This window comes from Colletotrichum graminicola (assembly GCF_000149035.1).
Source record: "Colletotrichum graminicola M1.001 genomic scaffold supercont1.23, whole genome shotgun sequence".
NCBI lineage: Eukaryota > Fungi > Ascomycota > Sordariomycetes > Glomerellales > Glomerellaceae > Colletotrichum > Colletotrichum graminicola.
The window spans coordinates 408318-427677 of NW_007361027.1; the positions used below are offsets into that span (position 1 = coordinate 408318).

Below are 19360 nucleotides of genomic sequence, written 5' to 3' on the forward strand. Positions count from 1 at the left end.
CAATTGTCGGGCATCCCTCGTCAATGATCAGGGAGAGGGAGAGTGCGTGCTAGCCACACCGCAAAGTCACCGAGTGACAGACTGCCAATCTACCTAGACCAGGTACTAACCTAACCTTACCCCGTCGCCTAGACCCGGGTATTGCCCTGCTCCTTCCCCCATGTTGTCTACCTACCTACCTAGGTAATGTATAGACATTCAGGCACCCACCAGCCTGGGTACCTACCTAGCTACGGATACACGTACTTTCACTAAGAAGAAAAGTCCCAAGTCGCTTTCTGCCCTTGTCGCCCATCTCTCCTTACCGTCCCTGATGGTATCCCTACCCACTCCTCCTAGTGCCCTGGCCTTCTTTTCGCCTTCTGCCGTTGCCACACCCATTTCCTCCCACACCCCCGTTGGCTGGTACCCGTCCTCGCTGTGGGCCTCTTCATCAGCTGCGTCCACTGTCCATCGACGACGAGGGGGGGAAAGAAATACCGGAAGGGGCAGAAAGGAAAAAAAAAAAAAAAAAAAAAAAAGAGGAAGAAGAAGAAGGAGAAGAGAAGCTCCCCTTTTTAGCCTCCTCTCTTCAGCTTCTTTTTTTATTTATTTTTTTACTGCAACAATTTTCCCCCCCTCGTCGCTCAATCTTCCCATCCATCCTCTTAACTTTCCCCTTAACCCCCCCTTCCCTCTCTCTTTTCCCTTCCCCCTCGCTCTTGGATATTTGAGCCTCAACACCAGGCGAAGAGCTACAGCACCTGTCGTAATTCCCCTCACCTCCTCCTCCTCCCCCTTCCTACTGCTCTGGCTTCGTCCTCTACATTCCCGTTTCGCCTTCCAACACACAACGACCCCTACATCATCCACCAACGCCAGCCACTCATCCTTTGCGCGCGCCTGCTCTCCACCCCCTAAAAGGCGCACGCCCAGGCGATCGTGTGTCTGCGACTGCGACTGCATCTGTCTCTGTGCTGCTGCGCTGCGCTACGTCTTCGGCGGAGAAACGAGAGCAAGCGAGCAAAAAGCAAGCACCGACCCATCTGCGCCCATCCCGCAGCATCCAATCCAAATTCAATACATACCAATCCCGCATCCACGTCTTCCCGCAGGTTACTTGCCGCACTCTCTCATCTTACCTTCCCACGCCCCTACATAACATCCGCCACGGCATTTGTTCTTTGCCCTTCCCCCTCCCCTCGGCCCACGGTGTGCGACTCTTTTGCCGTTCGCCTACTCCCATTCTATTTCTCAGTCCCATCTTTGGGAACCTGCACGACTGTAACGACGAGCGATCCCAACGAGCGAACGGCCGTCCATCGGAAAAAGAAGGGGGAAATAGAGCAACGACGACGGCCACGACGACGACGACGACATCAACAACGGAGAAGAAGAATTCCTGCGACTTTCTGTTGCATGCTGTCTTGCGTGTCTGGCGAACTGCATTCTATTCCTGCTCCGCATACTGCAACTGCATCGTCTACCAAGCCTCAGGACGTCGATTCCTCCCCATCCTGCAACACGTCAGTCTTTTGTCGAGGACATTTTTCTCCCGTTGCATTTTGCTAGCTGCCCCTGTGCCAACCAGCATCCCCCTCCCTCTTCAACCAACCTCCCATACCACTCCCTAGTCGGCGCATCACACACAGGTGCTGGATTTCGACCCAGTAGCTGCCAGTCTCCGGGACGCGATCTCAAAGAAAAAAATGAGCCAGCAACAACACGACATGTATCTCGACTATTCAGCCCCCCCAAACCGCTCGCCGAGCTCCTCGAGGGCGTACGCGGGCGGCTTCCAATCTGGCATGTCCCTACCCCGTCAGGCCCAGCGTCCTTACGACAACGGCTTGGGCTCCTCTGCCCTGTTCCCCTCTGACCGCCTTGGTTACAACCCTAGAGCCATGGATCAAATGTCCGCCAATGGAATGCCCGGAGGATATATGCTAGACAACAGCCAGACATGGAACTACAATGCCGGCGGTGTTGCAACCGTCAGCGGTGCCATGAATGGCGCCAATCGACAGAGGAGCGTCAACCGCCGAGCCGCCCTGCCCACAGTAAGTCTTTGATGACCTCGGACCATTCACATTTAGTGTAGCTGTAAACTGATCTCCACTGTTGAAGAACTGGACCGACCAGGGCCTCGGTATGCATGGGTCATACGGATCCAGCATTAACGGCGGAATGTCGAACGGTCTTCGCTACGACGGACAAGGCGACATGCGGCCCAGCTCACAAACAGAAGAGCAGCTGATCCCTACCGCCATTGTTATCAAGAACATTCCTTTCGCTGTTCGCAAAGAGACCCTTGCTGCCGTCATGCTGGAAATGCATCTTCCTCAACCCTATGCCTTCAACTACCACTTCGACAACGGTGTCTTCCGCGGTTTGGCTTTTGCCAACTTCCAGTCTCCCGAAGATACCAAGATTGTCATCGATGCCATGAATGGTATGGAAGTTCACGGTCGCAAGCTGAGGGTTGAATACAAGAAGATGCTGCCGGAGGCCGAGCGAGAGCGTATTGAACGTGAGAAGAGAGAAAGACGCGGACAACTCGAGGAGCAGCACCGCGCCCCAATGCTGCACCAGCAGCCATCGTTGCAGACTCTGAACAGTGTCTCGAGCAACCCGCCCCGCGGTCCACTAGGTAAGCTAAACTTGCTGTATTGTACAATAAGTGTATACTGACGAAACAGATGGAGATATTGACCTGAATGACCCGGAGACTCTCGAATTCTACACCGAGCTCACTCTTTTCAAGCGTGACACATCCCGCGAAATTCTCATCTTCCCCTCCACCATTGCGCCTGAGCAGCGCCGACGGATTCACATCCTCGCCCACCACATGGGTCTAGAGCATAGCTCTGTTGGAGAGGCCGAGTCGCGCCAGATCCACGTAGTTAAGCGACAGCTTCCGTCGCCCACGGCCCAGATTCATTCACCCGCTGTGGGGCTGGACTACCACAAGAAGGGTCTCAGCAGAGCAGCTACCTTCGACTTCGCCGCGGACCGGGAGGCTCGCAGTGCCAGCACCAACTATTCCCATGCCATCGGCCGCCAAGGCCCGACACTGGAGCTTCCCGGCAGCCCTGATGGAAACGGTCTTGCTAATCTTCGTGCTGCCAAGAGCTTTGCCGACCTGCGATCTTTTAGCCCCAGCCCTTCTGCGTCCTCCTCGGGCTACCTGACCGCAATGAACGGCATTGGTAACATCCCGCAGTCAGGTAACTCGAATCCCCGCTTTGGCGACTACAACGGAGGCGTGAACCAGTCGGGTCAGCTCGCTACGCCCAACCTGACGCCCACTTCCGGTACGGTTGGTACTCCGGGAACCGACAGCAGCCTCCTCAGCTCGCTCGGCGGACTCAACCTCGGATCGTACGAGTCTGCCGCTCACTCCCAGGCGCGCAGCACACCTGGTGCCATTGGGAGCCAGCGCCCTGGTGCTAACAGCGGCAACCGCAACGCCCCCGAGAGGCAGCCCCGAGGTCCCGAGTGGGAAACGTCTGCTGGTTTCAACGGCCGCAACCGTTCCAACGGTCACATGCAACGCGGAAGCGGTTAGTCTTCACGATGCCCCCTTCCCTTTACCTGACCGAACCTCTCCAAGTCTAACTAGCGATAGACTCTTCGGACAATGCCCCTCGCGCTGGAAGTGCCGGCGCGTCTCGATTCCACTAGACAAGATTTCTAATACCTCGCCGAGACTGCCACGACAACCATTACAATGAGGACACGATTCATGACTCGCGACGCATAGACTACAAACGACATTCGACGAGTTCACCAAGCCACTCCCCGGCTCGGTAATCGACAACCCCCCCTGTGTTATATCCGCCATTGCTTTTCATGATGGACACTCTCCTACATCCTATCCATACTGCTTATAATGATGATTTTGTTGGAAACGAGCCTTTGGCAGCGTCATGATGTTTCGCTCGGCCGTCTCGGATTTGGTGGATAGCAGAATCCAACGTCGTGGCGGCATCCGATTTTGGATTCACGGCACCCGCCCGACAAGGAAATCTCGGCTCATCGCTGTTTCACGCCAAGAGAAGGATGAACGGAAAAGAAACCTGGATACAAAAAAAAACTTGATATGGGCAACCATTTCGACATGGCTAAACGGCCCATGGGCGGTCCCCCTATACCCTCGTGTTTCCCCGCCATGTGTTGTTTATATGGCGCGTGGAAGCATATGAACCACCCTTGACGATGAATACGCTGTTACGACCTTTTTATGTCTAGATAGCTGTACCAGCATGCTCGACAAAACCCGATTGTTTTTGGATGACGAGAACATGCTTCGGCGACCATGACTATACCCACCTAATTACTGCGGTCCGGCATCACAACAAGACTATCCAAGGTCGGTGTTGTCTTTTTGGTCTCATGACCATGGCCGGTTGGAGTGTCGACTTCAGAACAACAACACTTGCCCATGAGCGGCTCACTGAGAAAAAAGAAAAGTTGAACCTGATTTGGGGCGTTGTTTCGTACTGGCATTTCCCGTTTTGGTAATCTTTCCTCTCAGGTCCCAAATCCCTCGTTCCTCTCTGGGTCCTTTGAAACCACACTCTCAATCCCTTTCGAGTGCGTCATCGTCCACGAACTCATCTATTCACTCTCTAGATGGTCTTTCGGAACACCTGGTGGGATCGTTGGCGTTGAGGCTGCATCGGAGCTGCTTATTCGTGTTTCGGTCTCTTGCGGCCTGTTTGTTAGAGTTTCTTATTTTGTTGTTCATTATTTACCATGCATTTGCGAGCATATTGGGAGAAGAGGACAGGAAGAGATTTGTGAATGACGAATATCGTGTCGATGTGTCAGGAGATTGAGATGACGGAGTACGAGGACTGCCGGGCATTCTATTTGCGTGCGGCATAGTGCCTCGGGCACGTGGATAATTCGAAGGGGGATGAGGATATGGAGAGAGTCGCACACACGGGGCTACTGCCGTTTTGCGCCTTGTCAAATATACTACGTTTGGTTTCAGACTTTTCAGTTCTCACGATGAATGAATTTTCATGAAGGTTCCTTTACAGATGGAGTAGGGATGAGACGAGAAATGAACTAGTGACCAATGCTGGTTGGGTTTCTGTGACACAGATCGATTTCGCAACGACATTCTCACATTCTCAACCTGGCCATCAAGTTTTGCTTTTTCCTGTCTTGTCTTGTGGTCCTCAAGGCTGTTGGAACAACAAAAAAGATATGATGTTAATGAAACCCAGGGGCGTATTTGCGTTGTTGTCTATCCATGTTGAGACCCTGTTTTCCCCCAAGAGGTCGTCAAAGGAGATATCGCTCCACCGCCGATCCGAACTTGCTCTTGGCCTGAACGTCCTGGGACGCTCTTTGAGCGCGGAGGCGGCGTGGGAGGGAACGCGCCCCTTTGTGGTGTTTGCCACAGAAAGGGGGGGGGGGGGGGGGCATCTTCTCCACAGTCAGGGCCATGTGGCATCTGAATTGAAAGTTCGGTCTGGTGACTTGGCCTTTTTGTTTTTTCTTTCTTCTTCTTCTGGTATCCTATATGAGTTGAGTGAGTGGATTTGACGATGAGGCTGTTGCGCAGATGACGCGCCCGGGTTTGCCGAGAGTTTGTCGCGGCTTGATATTGACCTGTCACTGTTTGGGCCAGCAAATACCCCCACAATCCGCCGGTGTCTCCAGTGATTCAGTCACCGTGTGTCATTCGCATGTGCTTCAACAAACGTCTCGGGCTTTCCTCCCAGACGCCTTGGGGACAAACGTTTGCCTCACTTGTGGACCTGGAAATTCCCCGGAAGTCCATATAGCTTGGCGTCGGAACGGCGCTCCTGTTGGATCCGCCGACAAGAACGTGGGCAGCTGGACGGGACGACATCATTTGCGCACCTCACTCTCAACACACCAGACACCAAAAGAGAAAACGGGGTGGAAAGCCAGACAAGTCGTTGTTGTCGAGAGGGGGAGGGGGCAAGGCACCGATGACCAGACCACCGCAACTCAAGAGCCCCGAAAGCTATCCGCGCCGCCCGGACGGATCTCACACCCCGCGCAGGGCATCGCCATACGGCCCTCCTCCGGCAACACCGAGAGCTGCTGCCCAGCCCCCTCTTCCTGGCCACGACCATCAAGCACGGCGCCCCTTGTCCTCGGCCTCCCCGGGCTCTTCCGATCCCGCGTCCCAGACGCTTCCCCCCCCCTCCCCCCCGGCCTCTTTTCGCCCGTGGCCGCCGCGGCCGCCACCCCCTCGCCCCTGGACCTGGAGGTGCCACAACTGCAACACCCTCACCCGCCTCGCCTGCACGCGGCGCTGCCTCCGCTGCAGCCACCGGCTCTGCACCCGGCCCGGACGGCGCGGGGGGCGGACGTGCCGGATAGAGTTCGACTACCAGCGCTGGAGGGCGTGGGCCGACACGAGCGGGGGGGCCGGCGGAGGGACTGTTGGCGGGAGTGTGACTATCCCTCTCAGTGCTACCAGTCACAGAGGACGCGTCGCCGAGAGGTGATGGCCCGGTCGGGGTCGGGGTCGGTCGCTGGCGGACGTCTAGATGACGATGGCAGGCAGCAACTCCACCACGGCGATAAATGCGGATCTGGAACCGTGGCAGACCGTCGATCCGGTGGTGCTCGAGGGCTCGCCGGTACGCGTGGCAGCCGGATGGCTAGAGCGAGATGGTGGACGGGAGCTCCAAGGATGAGGGTCCTTGTCTCGAGAAGGGGTCGAGGACGTCGGAGAGGGAAACGGCGGGATGGTGGTTTGATGCAACCGCCCTCCGCTAAAGGGAAGAAGTCAAGTATGCACTTGGTCGAGCACAAGCAGTAGAAAGCCAGAAAGATGTTGCACCCCACCCATTACAATTTTATTTCGTCTACCTAAGCCCATCAGCCAAATGCCGTATCCGCGCGTGCCTTGTTGGGAACCGAAACAAGAACCTCGAAATGTTATACATTGTTGAGCTGAGTGCCAGACTGGAGGCGAATCTGCCTGCGCAGGCCTTGGAAGCGTGCAGGCTGGTCCTGCAACGCCGTCATGAACAACGCGCTCTTGGCTCGTTTGCGGCCTCTTTCAGCACCGTTGCCCGTTAACGTCCCCAAGATGGAAAATCCCAGCATGCACCCGCACTTGAGTCGTTGCATGCTCTTCTTTTGTTTTGTTTCCAAAGACGTCGTGAGGCAGATTATGCAACCTCTAGAGCACCTGCATCCATCCTCATTTCTGACCAGTGTCAAGGAAAGCAGAAAAAGAGCATCCCATCAGACCGAACCGCACCCCCAAGAAACTACCGTCCTAAGAAAAAAGACAACTGGGAATAATATCAACGTTGATTGTGTTGCAAGGCATATCGGGTGTTTATGCCTCGAGCGCCTTGGCCTTCTTCTTCTGCTCCACCTTGAGGAGAAGCGCGCGGTTGATGTGTGGCAGGACACCACCAAAGGCGATGGTGGCACGGATCAGAGTGTCGAGCTCCTCGTCACCACGGATGGCGAGCTGCAGGTGGCGGGGAGTGATACGCTTGACCTTGAGATCCTTGGCGGCGTTCTACGGGACGCGTGTTAGTCACGAGTTCAGGCAGCAATCCCGATGAGTCAACGGGATACGTGGGGGGGGGGAGGGGGGAGGCAGGGAGAAGGGGAGACGTACGCCTGCGAGCTCGAGGACTTCGGCAGTGAGATACTCGAGAACGGCGGTGACATAGACGGCAGCCTTGGCGCCAACGCGCATCTTGTTTTGGGTGTTGGCCTTGAGGAAACGTTTGACACGACCGCAGGGGAACTGAAGAGTGCGTGGTTAGCAAGTTGTGAAGGCCAGCCTAAGAAATTTTCATCGCTGCGTGCTTTGCGCCATTGGTTTCGAGCCCGACTCATCCATCGTGCACGCGACCAGTATCCAGTACATCATGACAAGCCACGTATACGACGCAAAAGAAGGGGGGGGAGGCAAATGGTCGCGCAACATGGTTATCGATGGAATCTGGAGCAGCGCGTGGGAAATCGATAGAGAAAGGTTGGGCCGGTCGAGTATTGCGACTGGGACGCGTCGAAAAGGGAGCCATGTGTCGGTCGACGCTCGATATCGAGGCCCCAAAAATCAAGGTGCAAAACCGGCGCATCATCAACAGAGCGCGCAACTTACCTGGAGACCAGCGCGAGCAGAGTGGCTCTGCTGCTTCTTGGGGACCTCGGGTGCAGCCTTGCCTCCGGACGTCTTTCCGCCAGACTTTCCCTTGCCGCCGGCCATTGTTGTGAATGTTGATGCGAGGGCGCGAAGATTCGGAGAATAAAATTCGATGATTCGGTCAAAGCGGGGATGGGATGCGCGTTGTCGATTGCAAGTTCTAAGAGAAGAAAAAAAAAACAAGTGTCTACGCGAACAAGGCTGTTGGGGGTTCGTGTTGGAGTTGGAGGGGTTGTCGAAGGGAGCTTCGGTGGAGGTGGATGGAGATGGCAGAAATTTAGCTGCAAGATCTGACGGTGATTGTTGTTGTTCGTCGGTGACGGCAGGGGGGGGAGGGCGAATGGGGAGGGAGCTGTCGGGGCGAGCAAAAATCGCGGATCGGTGTACGGATAGTGTGGTATGGATAGCTGAGGCGTGAGGGGGGGGGGGGGGGGGGTTCGGCAGGTGGTGGTGGTGCTGCTGCTGCTCTGTCGTTCACGGCCCACGGTCCGCCAGAGAGTCAGTCTGCTGCTGTTTCTGCGAATGCTGCTGGTGCTTCTGCCTCGCCTCCCTCAGAGTTTGCTGATGAGCTCTTGGGCGGTCCTATTCGTCGGATGGAGCTCCTGTTGTGGATGGATGGCTGGCTGGCTGTGTTATGGCGCTAGCGGCGGGTGCGCCAGTTTCGTGGACGGAGTGTTATGGTCGGAATGTTGCGTCGGCCGAAGTAAACCCGGCCCGCACAGGGGGGGAAGGGGGGGGGGGGGGGGGGGGGGGGGGCGGCGGGCGGGCTGAGCGAGTACTGTGTGATGAGTGAGGCAGCAGAAGCTGTCGTTAAATGTGTAGCACACGGCACTGGCCGCAACAGGGTCGTTCTGACGAAAGAAAATGAATAGAAGCAGTTGTAAATGCTTCTCCAGCTCGACCAAGCTGCCTGGAGATCAGGAGAAGCCGTGGTGGCAAAGAAGCGGATACATACATACCTTGGCTTTACCTTGAAGTGAGGCTCTGCGACGCAATGCCAGCAGCAGGCCTCGCCCTAGCCAGCTGCATTGTGACGGGATGATCGAATGAAGCTCATGGAACACTAAGAAGTGACCTCCCTGTCAGTCTGGATCGAAATGCAGCCTACCTCGGGCCATGAAGGAGATGTGCTACCACCTGGACAACGTCGTTGGTGTTGTTGACCTTGATGTCGACGCAAAACGCAGACCGAGAAAGCGTCCCGCACGAGGCTGGTGCGCACATTTGTGGCATGGTATCACGTGATGTGGCTTGATCCATCTTTGAAATCTTATCCACTCACCACTCGTCCGATCCACCCGCTCCAACTCCTTCGGATGTCCGGCCCCGTAGAAATCCGGGGATCACTGATGACAGGTACGGAGTATCCGTACAGTACGATACTTTCGACCCGCCAGCTGCCTCCAGACTGCGCCAGCTGCCTCTCACCCCTTTCTCCATCCAGTCTCTCCCTCTTCAATCTTCCCTTGTCTCTCCCTTACCCTCCCCCCTCATCACACTACCTACACTACACTAATATCAGCGAGAGTTTGCGTACACATACGTTTTGCCAAAGTCCGAAACTCTGCTCAACTCAATTTGGGTCACCTGATAGTACGGTTTTGTCTATACGGTAAACATAGGAGGGGGAGCAGCAGCACCGCCACCAGCACCACCACCAGCACCACCACCACCAGCATGATGAAATAATCGTGCCATCTCACCATCGTCTGCATGCTCGACCGGGCGGCCTCTGTTCATTGACTGATCATCGACGAAATATGCAACAGTAGTGTATGCTGCAAAGAGGCCCAGCATGCAGGTTAAACCGAAACCTCCCCCCTCTCCTCACCATCTCGTGTTCAGTTACATCGCGCCTTTTGAGCAACGTCCGACCTTCGCCCAGCCAAGTCCGTGTGATGCCCCTTCGCCGCGTCGGCTCATCAAAGCTTGATCTGTCGTGTTGACGAAATTGCCGCATATTGAGAATTCCCCTCTCCTCTACCTACTCCCCCCCCCTCTTCCCTCTCCGTGGTCAGTCACCGACGTCGCTCGCGACACTTTGAGTCCTGCCAGATTGCCAGTAGCTCTCCGAAATGGCAAAGGTTAAAACTGGTGGAATGCGGGGGATGGATTCGACCGCTCAATGGTTGATATCGCCAGGCAAGCTCACTTCTTGAAACGTTCCTTGAAGAAGGCCGGGATGGCTTGGCCGATTCGAACCACTCCTATCCGGCCATGGGTCCTGTAAAAGGGCCCCTGGCTGCCTTAGTGGCCCAGAGCTTCTCTCGGAAGCTCTACTGAGTATGCGAGGCCACATGGAGGCCCCGGGAGCCGCCCGGACAACCCAAACTAGTAACTGGTAAGGGAGGGGAGCTGGTGAGCTAGGGGAGGGAGGGCGCGGGACCCCTAGTTATTCGAAACGTGCGACGCACCCAAAGCCTAACACCCGTCGACCCTAGGTTACTAAAGTTGGACGTGAAGATGCTTGGCCACGTTTTGAGGGAGCCTGAGGCTGACTGAGCGGCCCAAGGTGATGTGCCATATTCGTGCGGGAAGGCCTCCTGGCTTGGCAAGCAAGGCCTTCAATGGTACCTATTGAGGGAGGATTTCTAATACAAGGAGAGTCCTCTAAACGCCGTTGCAGACGGACAGGAATAAACGATCAAGGTTCAGAGGGAGGGGGGCCTTTTTCCTACTTGCTGTTCTAGAATCCTAGACTTGTCGGCCAAATTCTCTCTCCTTCTCTCCCTCATCCAACATGTTCCACCACCTTTCATTCATAAGACAACGAGACCGTTCGGCTCCATCAGCAAATGCCCGTACCACTCTCGTTCGACGACCCTGACGCTCAGTACTATACTAGCATTGACGCCCAAACGAAGGACCGGACCCCACGGACCTGGACCCCACCTTCAACTACCGAAGTGTCTTGGACTGAAAAGGTACTTGACTTGTGGGCCCGGCGCCAGTACATCGACCGCGTACCCTTCGGGTCACTCACTCTTGGCTGCTCTGTCACATCCCTCTCTCTCTCTCTCTCTCTCTCTCCACCATCCACCACCTCCTCCTCCCCCTTCTCCTCCCTCCTCTTGGAATCATCCAAGCCCAGGGCGCGCTACACACACCATTTGCACCGCGTTTGCGCCGGAACACGCGCGCCGTACCAAGTCTCGGGCTCTTTCCTCCCGGCGGGGGGTCCTTAGTAGCCAACCAACCACCCCACGATCGCTGCGTGGCGGTCGCAATTCCAGCCCGTCCGTTGCAGCTGGCTCTAAAAAGGTGAGACGAGACCACTTGCGATGCCTAGTGGTAAGACAAGAAGATGGTTACTGACTCTCCTCCTTCAGTTTCTTTCCCACTACGGAGTAGTGTCTCTACTATATGCCGCGCGCCTTGGTTCTTGGGAAACTTTGCGCTTGCTGCATAGTATTCAACCCGAGCGGAACCCCCCCAAAGAAAACCCCAGGAACGTGAAAGCAACCCTGCATCAGACCAGGTCAAGTCAAGTCCGTAGTCTGCAAGTGGGAGAACGAAGAAGAAACGAAAGAGCCTAGGGCGGGCTACCGCATCTCAGATCGATCACCATTCACGTCGTTCGCCCTTTACCACCACTACCGTCCCCCCATTTTCTTTTTTCCCCTTCTTCTTCCCCTTCTTCTTCTGCCGCTGCTGCTGCTTTCCGTTTTTTTTTACCCTCTTCCCTGCCTTACCATCTACCCGTCTTCTTCCTCTCCTGAACCAGAACAATGTCCAATCCATCTTTAGCCACCGAGGCTACGATTGCAGACATTGGCTAAGACCAGACGACCCGCCCTGCCCCTTCACTTATCCCTCGTCAGCTCACTCACTGACTCTCGGCCGCGCCCACCGAACTCAACTCTCATACTCTCTCACACTCCTATGACCTCCATCCCTCGGCCATCGCCCCATCTTTTCGCCTGGGATTCCCGGCGCGGCTCATAGGCCCGTTTCACATCGGCCCTCTCTGTAGCACGCCGGGTTCCAACCAGTTTCAACCCTCCGTGACGAGGGGATCCTCGGTCGCCCAGCCGACCCGCAACAACCCACCCACCTCGCGCGTGCGACGGCACATAATTCCCGCTGGCTGTGCGCCGCCGTCGAGCCCTCATCCAACATATCTCCCCGTGCCGGGCTCACTATGGATGACGTCGTCCGCTCGTTCGGCAGGGGCGTGTCCCGCGCTGCTCGCAGCGTCCGCAAAAAGGTCCAGCGAGACCAACCTTCGTCCGATACCTTCTCCTCGGCCGCCGCCTCGTCGCCGGGCCCATCTCTGGCCGCTGCGTCTCCCAGCGCCGAGGCCACCGCACATGCTCATCATCTTCATACTCACCCTCATGCTCTTGCACCAACATCCGCCCCCGCATCAAACACTCAACCCGATCTCGAGGCCCAACATCCGACTCAAACGGCGACTCATTCGCAATACACGGCCGTGCCGCTTGCCTCGCCGCCGCCCTTCACCCCGACTGCACCGGAGCCGGCTTCGTTGCCTGCCCACAACGTGCCGCCTCATAACCATGTCCTCCCTACGCTGACTCTTGGCCCATCAGCTCAATACCCGAATCACGACAATGCACCTCCTCATGCAGCTCTTACCACTCACTCAATCGTCATCCCATCCACCTCTGACGCCCAGGCCTTGACCAACAATATTACTACCCAAACCCTCACCGTCCCAGGCACTCAGTCTCAGCCCGTGTCGCCGTTGTCACCTCCACCGGCTGCGCTTCACTCACCCAGCACAGCTCAGCCCTCTCCCTCGTTCACTCCATCTGCCATATCTTTCGCACCGCAGATCCATCCTAATTCCCCGTCACCTCAACCGCTCAACCTCTCGGCCGCCGCCTCGCCCGCTCAGTACATACCCTCACCTCTCGAGTCACCCCTCCCGCTCGAGCTCGAGCAGCAAATCTCCGGCAAAGATGGCGGCTCGATCCGGCCCCAGAGCGCCCGGCCTCGCACATCCCGATCCCGGCGGGACTCGGTCATTGAGAAAGTCGCCTCCCTGGACCCCCGCCGCCGCCCCCGCAGCATCGGCCCCAAGACGGGCAACAGCCTCATGGACCTCCCCCCCGAACTGCACCTTATGATCATCGACTACCTCGAGTTCGGTGAGCTTGAGAACCTGCGCCGCACCTGCCGCTTCTACCGCAACTTCCTCACGAAACAGACCATTCGGGACCTCTTTGGCGAACAGTTCCGTCTCGCCTTGCTGGCGCACTGTTATATTTGCCTAAAGTACGACCCTACGCGTGGAAGCCTGCTCTGGGCCGACTACAACCACCCGCGCTACCCGCTCGCCAGTAAGTGCGTCGACTGTGCGTACCAGGAGGACGAACTGGCCGTGGGCAAGAAGGTGGCTCTGGGGAACTACGCCAGCGTGTGGATCTGCCGGTGGTGTGGCTATCCCGTCGCGAGCGCCGCGGCGCCCAACCAGCCCGAGTTTCACAAGGAATGCTATAGCCATTATAATAACGTTCTCCTTGTATATTTCGTCTTGGGCTGGATTCAGATAAGTCTTGGTATTGTCGCCTCTGGCCTGTGCTGGAGGTTCTTCCGAGACGAAACCTTGGTCTTGGTGGCTGCCATTGTAAGCTTTTTTTTATGAGCCTCGTATGGAGATGCTTTGCTGACTCGAGCAGGTCAACTTCGTTTTGCTGTGGTGGTGCCTGGCCTTTCTTGTTGTCAGAGGCGAGCACAAGCGCACATATCACTTTACTGGTATACTCGAAGCAGCGATCCTCGGCCTCTGGTGTTTGCCTCTTTACGTTCTTGTCAACGACGTGGAAGGCGGCGTAGAAGGGGCCTGGGATAGAAGGGTTCTCGTGACCCTGATCTTCATTGTGCTGAACATGTACGTCTCATCTCCGTTCCTATCCCGTGCCAACCACCACTCACATAAGCAGGGCTTTTCGCATGTTGAACCTCCTCGGCAACATCATTCTCACGCTCGAGTGGCGACACTTTGCGCGCAAGAAGCCAAGGCTCACGCCGGCTGGCCGGTTCGCCAACACGGTGCTGGCCCTCCTCGTTTACTGGACCTATCCGCAGGCCGTCGAGCAGGAATATCCCCCGCAGTACCACTTCATCAACACCGGCCGACGGCGTGTCAAGAGAATCCTCGCCGAGAGGAATGCCCAGCGGCAGCGGGAGCGGCTGCAAATAATGACCATGATGTACTGAAAACGAAGAGACGAGATATCCTTCTCGGGAGGAGTAATGTGGTGGCCGAAGTTAATGGAGAGATGTTAATTATGGGGGCGTCGCTGGGCTCGGTATGAGCAGCGTGTAAGAGATGGGATTTTGTTTTGTCTCGGGGGCGCCCGTGTCACGTATTTCATGCCGAGACGGCGGATTGTCATGGCGTACAACGGCGCAAAGGAGATGGAAGGTGCATGTGCATGATTGCAGGTGATGATATCCTGCCCAGCAGCCTGTTGGATCATACAGCACGACACTGGCGCTGGTTATGATCCATGTTTAGTAGCGATGAATACTCCTCTTTCTTACAAATATCCTCGTGGAAGGAGACAAACAAGATTATAGACATTTCCTCTCAGCCGATGTCCACGCCCACAAACATGGGCAAACTGCTGAGTGAGCATCGAGTCTGTGGCCCTAGGTCCTGACCCGCGGACAGAAGACATTCGCCTACATCACCGTCGTTGTAGCCATTCCTCATTCTTTTGCAAACAGGATGGCTTGGTATTTGCAACAGATCCGGGCTCACGTCGCCCCGTCATGAACTTTTGGCCCGCATTGTTCGTGTGAGATCGGAATCCACCTTCTCGCAGTATCAAATTTTCCGAGTCGAGTTACGATCTCGGCACGTTCGAGCGTCAGGGGCAAGCCGTACGCTGTGGCATTAACACTTCCCTCTCCAGACCGACCCAACCCTCAAGTACTTGGAGACGACCATCGAGATAGCAGCCGCGAGCATGACTCCTCCACCAAAGATCCATGTCCCCTGGAACTCCCTCTGGACTTCCGCCGTCCCGTCTCCCTGCGGCCTCTGCGCTGCGCCTCCGATCGGGTTCCCCACCAACGCGCCGAAGCTAGCAATCGTGTATCCCATGCCCATCCTCGTCCCGTACTCGGACAAGTCGTCCGTCAGGTTCGCGATCGTGGCCGGCGGCAGCGAGATCATGCCTCCCGAGATGAACCCGTAAACGATGGAGATGACGATGAGTCCCGGCAGGTCGTGCGCGAAACGGGAGAGGAAAAGCACGATGGCGCAGCCGATGCAGCCGGGCAGCATGATGGTCATGCCGCCGTACTTGTCGGCAAGCCAGTTCGGGGCCAGACGGCCGAAGAGGCTTGCAGCGTTCATGACGCTGAGGAGGTAGAAAGAGGCGTCCGGGTCGACACCTAGACGAAGGGCGTACGCGTCTACATAGAAGAAAGGCACGTATACGGAGCCGATCATCAACGCCATGGCTGGGGAGGCTGTAAGCGGAAGCGTTTGATGGCAAGATCAGAGGTTGGTTTCCAGACTCACCGATGCAAAAGGCAACGTAGGGAATGTCCTGGAAGTGCTTGAGGCGGAAGAGGGCTCCACGGCGCTTGTGATTTGGCCGGAGACGCATGATGGCGATGCACACCAACAGACTCCCCGTCACGATGAAGGCAAACACCCTCATGGCCCACGGAAAGCCGATGGAGGCGATGAGGTGCCTCGCCAGAATGGGGTACACGATACCCGCTTCGAGCACTCGTCAGCGACAGCCTATTCTTGAATGGTTGGCCCGAAGCCGTCAGAACTCACCCAAGCTGCTCCCCGTGGCAGCAATGCCAGTCGCGATCATCCTCCTCCGCCGGAAGTACAGGGGGATCACAGCAACGGACGTCAACCCCAGCAAGCCGCTGCCAACGCCGACGCAAAAGGCCTGCGCAAGAAGAATCTGCCAGTATTGCGTGCACATGCTGAGCGTGAAGAGGCCCAAGGAGGTCATGGTGGTACCGCAGATGAGGATGAAGCGGAGGTAGCCCGCGTCGAGAAGCCAGCCGGCGCACACACCGATGAGCATCATCAGAAAGATCTGGGTGGAGCCAATCCAGGCAATGGTCGAGGGACTCGTGTCTCGCAGGAGCTCGTTGGAGTAGTAAGCTTGGAATACGCCGAAGGAGTTGGGTAGACCCCTTGGAAAGGGCGCGTCAGCACAACTGCCCATGTTTCTGCACGCAGGCATGTCTTGTCTTGATGGGCGGCTTACCATGTGTTGGCGAAGAGGATCCAGCTTCCCAGGACCTGAAGCCATGCGACGACACCTTGGTCCATGGGCAACTCCTCGGAAACGCCTTGTAACGACTTATCGTCACCTGGCGGCGGCGTTGTGCGGCCTTTCGTCGCATCTAATGGCATGATGATCTGCGACACACCGCCGGAATTACTGTCTTGGTTCTTTACCGTCGCCATCTGTATCGAAGATGAACGACGAGATCAACGAAAAATAGATAACAGTCCCAGAGAAAAGAAAGGCATCAGAGTCCGGACTTGGTAACGGAGATCGATCCTATATCAAGGCCGATGTAGCCGGGTCGGTTGAGCCGCGCGGATGGGGACACAAGTAAGCCGAGCTTAACATCCTGAGGAAGCCGACATAGGTACTGACAGAGCAAAAGTGCGCCGCGAGTGGATAGAAAATGCAGCCAGGAACAGCCCTGCATCTCAAGTCTTTATCGAAAAGAGTTTAGGAGAGACCCTTACGAGCGTCGATTGTGGGCTGAGTCGAACGAATGGAGGGGGACAGGGAGCGTTAATTCTATTTCTCTAAGACATGTTGCTTCCCAAGCCGAGTAGGACGGGACGAATGAAAGTGTATCGCTTTGGGGGAAGGAAAAAAAGCTTATAATAAAAAAAAACGTTAAAAAAAAAGACACATCAACCCAGAACGATATTGTATTTTGACCATAAACAATCACTTGAATTAATTGAATAAGACAAATCGCCGGGCGAGGAGAAGTATGAATCTCATATCGTCGTTCAGTAAGCCTCCTCGGCTTGATGAGCTTCGGCTTCGGCTTCGGCTCCGGGCACTTTCTGGCCCACTCAATTGGACAAGACCAGTAAGAAAGAAAATGCCAATTGGGTTAAACTAAAAGGCACGTGCGGCCTATAGGACGAATTCAATAATGACTGGAAGAAAAAGCAAAAGCGAAAAAGTTAGAAACCCGTATGAGTGGCTGTACCAATCGCGGTGAGGATTTGAGCCTCACGCGGGGGTCGAACCCGCAACCTTGAGATTAAGAGTCTCACGCTCTACCGATTGAGCTAGCAAGGCGGGTCTTGTTATTGTTGGAAGATCCTGCAAATTTGAATCTCAAGTACTCTTGCCTAACCTTGGCCAGCCCATCTCTCTGACAAGGTTTTGTTCCCTTGACCATGCCGTGACGATGCTTTGCAAACCCACCTCTTTGAATTTTCAGTCCGCCAATAAGCCTCTGAAAACCTCCTCCAGGGTATCCGTCCCCCTTCGCACCTTAAATCCTCCATACGTGTCTGCAGCCATGATACCACCCGGCAAGAAGCTCCTAGGGGTTATGGTCACGACAGCGTCCGCGCCGGCCGATTTGAGGGTCCCAACATTCGCGACGTCGCCCTTGTTAGCCATGAAGTGCGGGTGATCTCGGAACTCGGCAGGCACCCTTCCCAGGTCTCGGTAGACTCCGTCACATAGGGATGGGAGGCATCGTCTAAAAGGGCTCGAATTGTAGCCTGCCCAGTCTTGGGTGACGCCGGGACAACAAAGACGTGCATCGCAAGTGGGTGGTGGTGGTGCTCTCCGAGGTCCCTGGATCAGACCAGCCAGCCGCTCGACTAATATCAGTGCTTAACCACAATCGCGGGGGCTCTGCGATTGGGGCCTATGAAAAATGTATAGTATAATAATCACTGTTTGCTATATGATATCATACGAAAAAGGTCTAAATTCGCCTCTATCGGCCATCCGCGTCCTGTACCTCGCCTTCGCGTCCCGTTCATGCGTCAGTGGCTGGCTATGTTTCACTTCCAAAGCTGCGCACCTCGATTCCTCAATTTGAGACATCTATGTGTGGGTCGTATGAGCTGAGCCTGAGGTCTTGTTATATCGACGCTTCGAACCCTCAGCAACGTCCAATGCCCTATCAAAAGTCCGTAAACCCAAGAGGTGGTCAAGTGGATGGTGCACGACAGGGCACTCTAGATTAAGGTAGGCATACACACACATACGCCGAGCTATTTCGGGCGGCTTTCTACATTCGCTCTTCTCTTCCCATTAGTCGTCCCAGACCGAGAGGGGGTTTGGACGGCAACGGAGCAAATTCCGACTGAGCTGCCTCAACCCTAAGGATCATCCCCGACACCCCCTCCCGGGACCAGCTTCAAGGAACTAGGAGATTTGTATCAGTCCAGACGTTTGTGACAGCCGAGTTTCGATCTGACTTATTCAACACCAATGTCCCTTGGGTAGAACATGCCTACAAAGTGAATGCTTTCGACTCCTGCGCAGGCAGCTAGGACTGCTTCTTTGAGAGTTTTCCCAGTCGCCGCGACGGACAAAACACGGCCACCTGCCGTTCTTAGTTCACTGCCAACTCGTTCGGTACCTGCATGGAAGATGTGTACACCTGCGGGTGTGAGCGGCTGTCTCGTCGAAGCGCCAATCGACTCACCTTGGAGGGGCGTGTCCATGTGGACGATATCGCCCTTGCGATATGATTCCGGATATCCTCCCGCTGTGCTGTGACAGTGATGTTGCAAGCGAATTCCGAAAGCACCCTCGATTTGACATCGCCAACCCTCTTCACACACGCGATAATGAGCTCAGGCAGAGCCTTGTCTGAAAGGAGCAGTACTGTACTCTGCGTCTCGGGGTCTCCAAGTCGAGAGCTATACTCAAGCACTTTGGACCCCGGTACTACCATTATTCCTGTAAAAAGCATGCCATTTAATGATCTGCCTGTAAGTTGTATGCTCAGTAAGAGAACCGGGCGAGCTCAACATTCAGCTCAAGACCACGAACCGTTGGTCGAATAATGGTTTCTTCAATTTCGGCTATTTCTGCGGCGAAAACGGACGGAGCCGGTGTATACGCGCCCATACCGTCAAGAGCCCGATTGTGGTCTTGGTCAGGGGGCAATGACAGGATCAAATTTCCGTCGGTAAGGTGAGAACGCTGATCACATAGCCTTCCAAGTACTCTTCAATGATTACCGTTTCACCAGATCTGC

At 55.6% G+C, this 19360-nt stretch overlaps 4 protein-coding genes and 1 non-coding gene across 5 annotated transcripts; 2 read left to right on the forward strand and 3 right to left on the reverse strand.

Annotated features, from left to right (window-relative positions):
* Nucleotides 1–1688: 1688 nt before the first annotated feature.
* Nucleotides 1689–3547, forward strand: GLRG_06288 (R3H domain-containing protein; the record flags this gene model as incomplete). Its single annotated transcript, XM_008096973.1, has 3 exons — nt 1689–2039; nt 2107–2629; nt 2679–3547. The coding sequence occupies 3 exons, from the start codon at nt 1689–1691 to the stop codon at nt 3545–3547; spliced, it is 1743 nt and encodes a 580-aa protein (XP_008095164.1).
* Nucleotides 3548–7321: 3774 nt separating this feature from the next.
* GLRG_06289 (histone H2A.Z) lies at nt 7322–8209 on the reverse strand (the record flags this gene model as incomplete). The annotated part of the gene is made up of 3 exons (XM_008096974.1): nt 7322–7510; nt 7613–7744; nt 8105–8209. The coding sequence occupies 3 exons, from the start codon at nt 8207–8209 to the stop codon at nt 7322–7324; spliced, it is 426 nt and encodes a 141-aa protein (XP_008095165.1).
* Nucleotides 8210–12287: 4078 nt separating this feature from the next.
* GLRG_06290 (F-box domain-containing protein) lies at nt 12288–14332 on the forward strand (the record flags this gene model as incomplete). The annotated part of the gene is made up of 3 exons (XM_008096975.1): nt 12288–13739; nt 13792–14003; nt 14056–14332. 3 exons carry the CDS (start codon nt 12288–12290, stop codon nt 14330–14332), a joined length of 1941 nt encoding a protein of 646 aa, XP_008095166.1.
* Nucleotides 14333–15014: 682 nt separating this feature from the next.
* On the reverse strand, nt 15015–16565 carry GLRG_06291 (major facilitator superfamily transporter; the record flags this gene model as incomplete). The annotated part of the gene is made up of 4 exons (XM_008096976.1): nt 15015–15586; nt 15648–15851; nt 15915–16288; nt 16363–16565. 4 exons carry the CDS (start codon nt 16563–16565, stop codon nt 15015–15017), a joined length of 1353 nt encoding a protein of 450 aa, XP_008095167.1.
* A 792-nt stretch (nt 16566–17357) lies between these two features.
* GLRG_13160 lies at nt 17358–17430 on the reverse strand. Its single transcript has one exon. It is a non-coding gene; the product is annotated as a tRNA-Lys (tRNA).
* Nucleotides 17431–19360: the final 1930 nt, after the last annotated feature.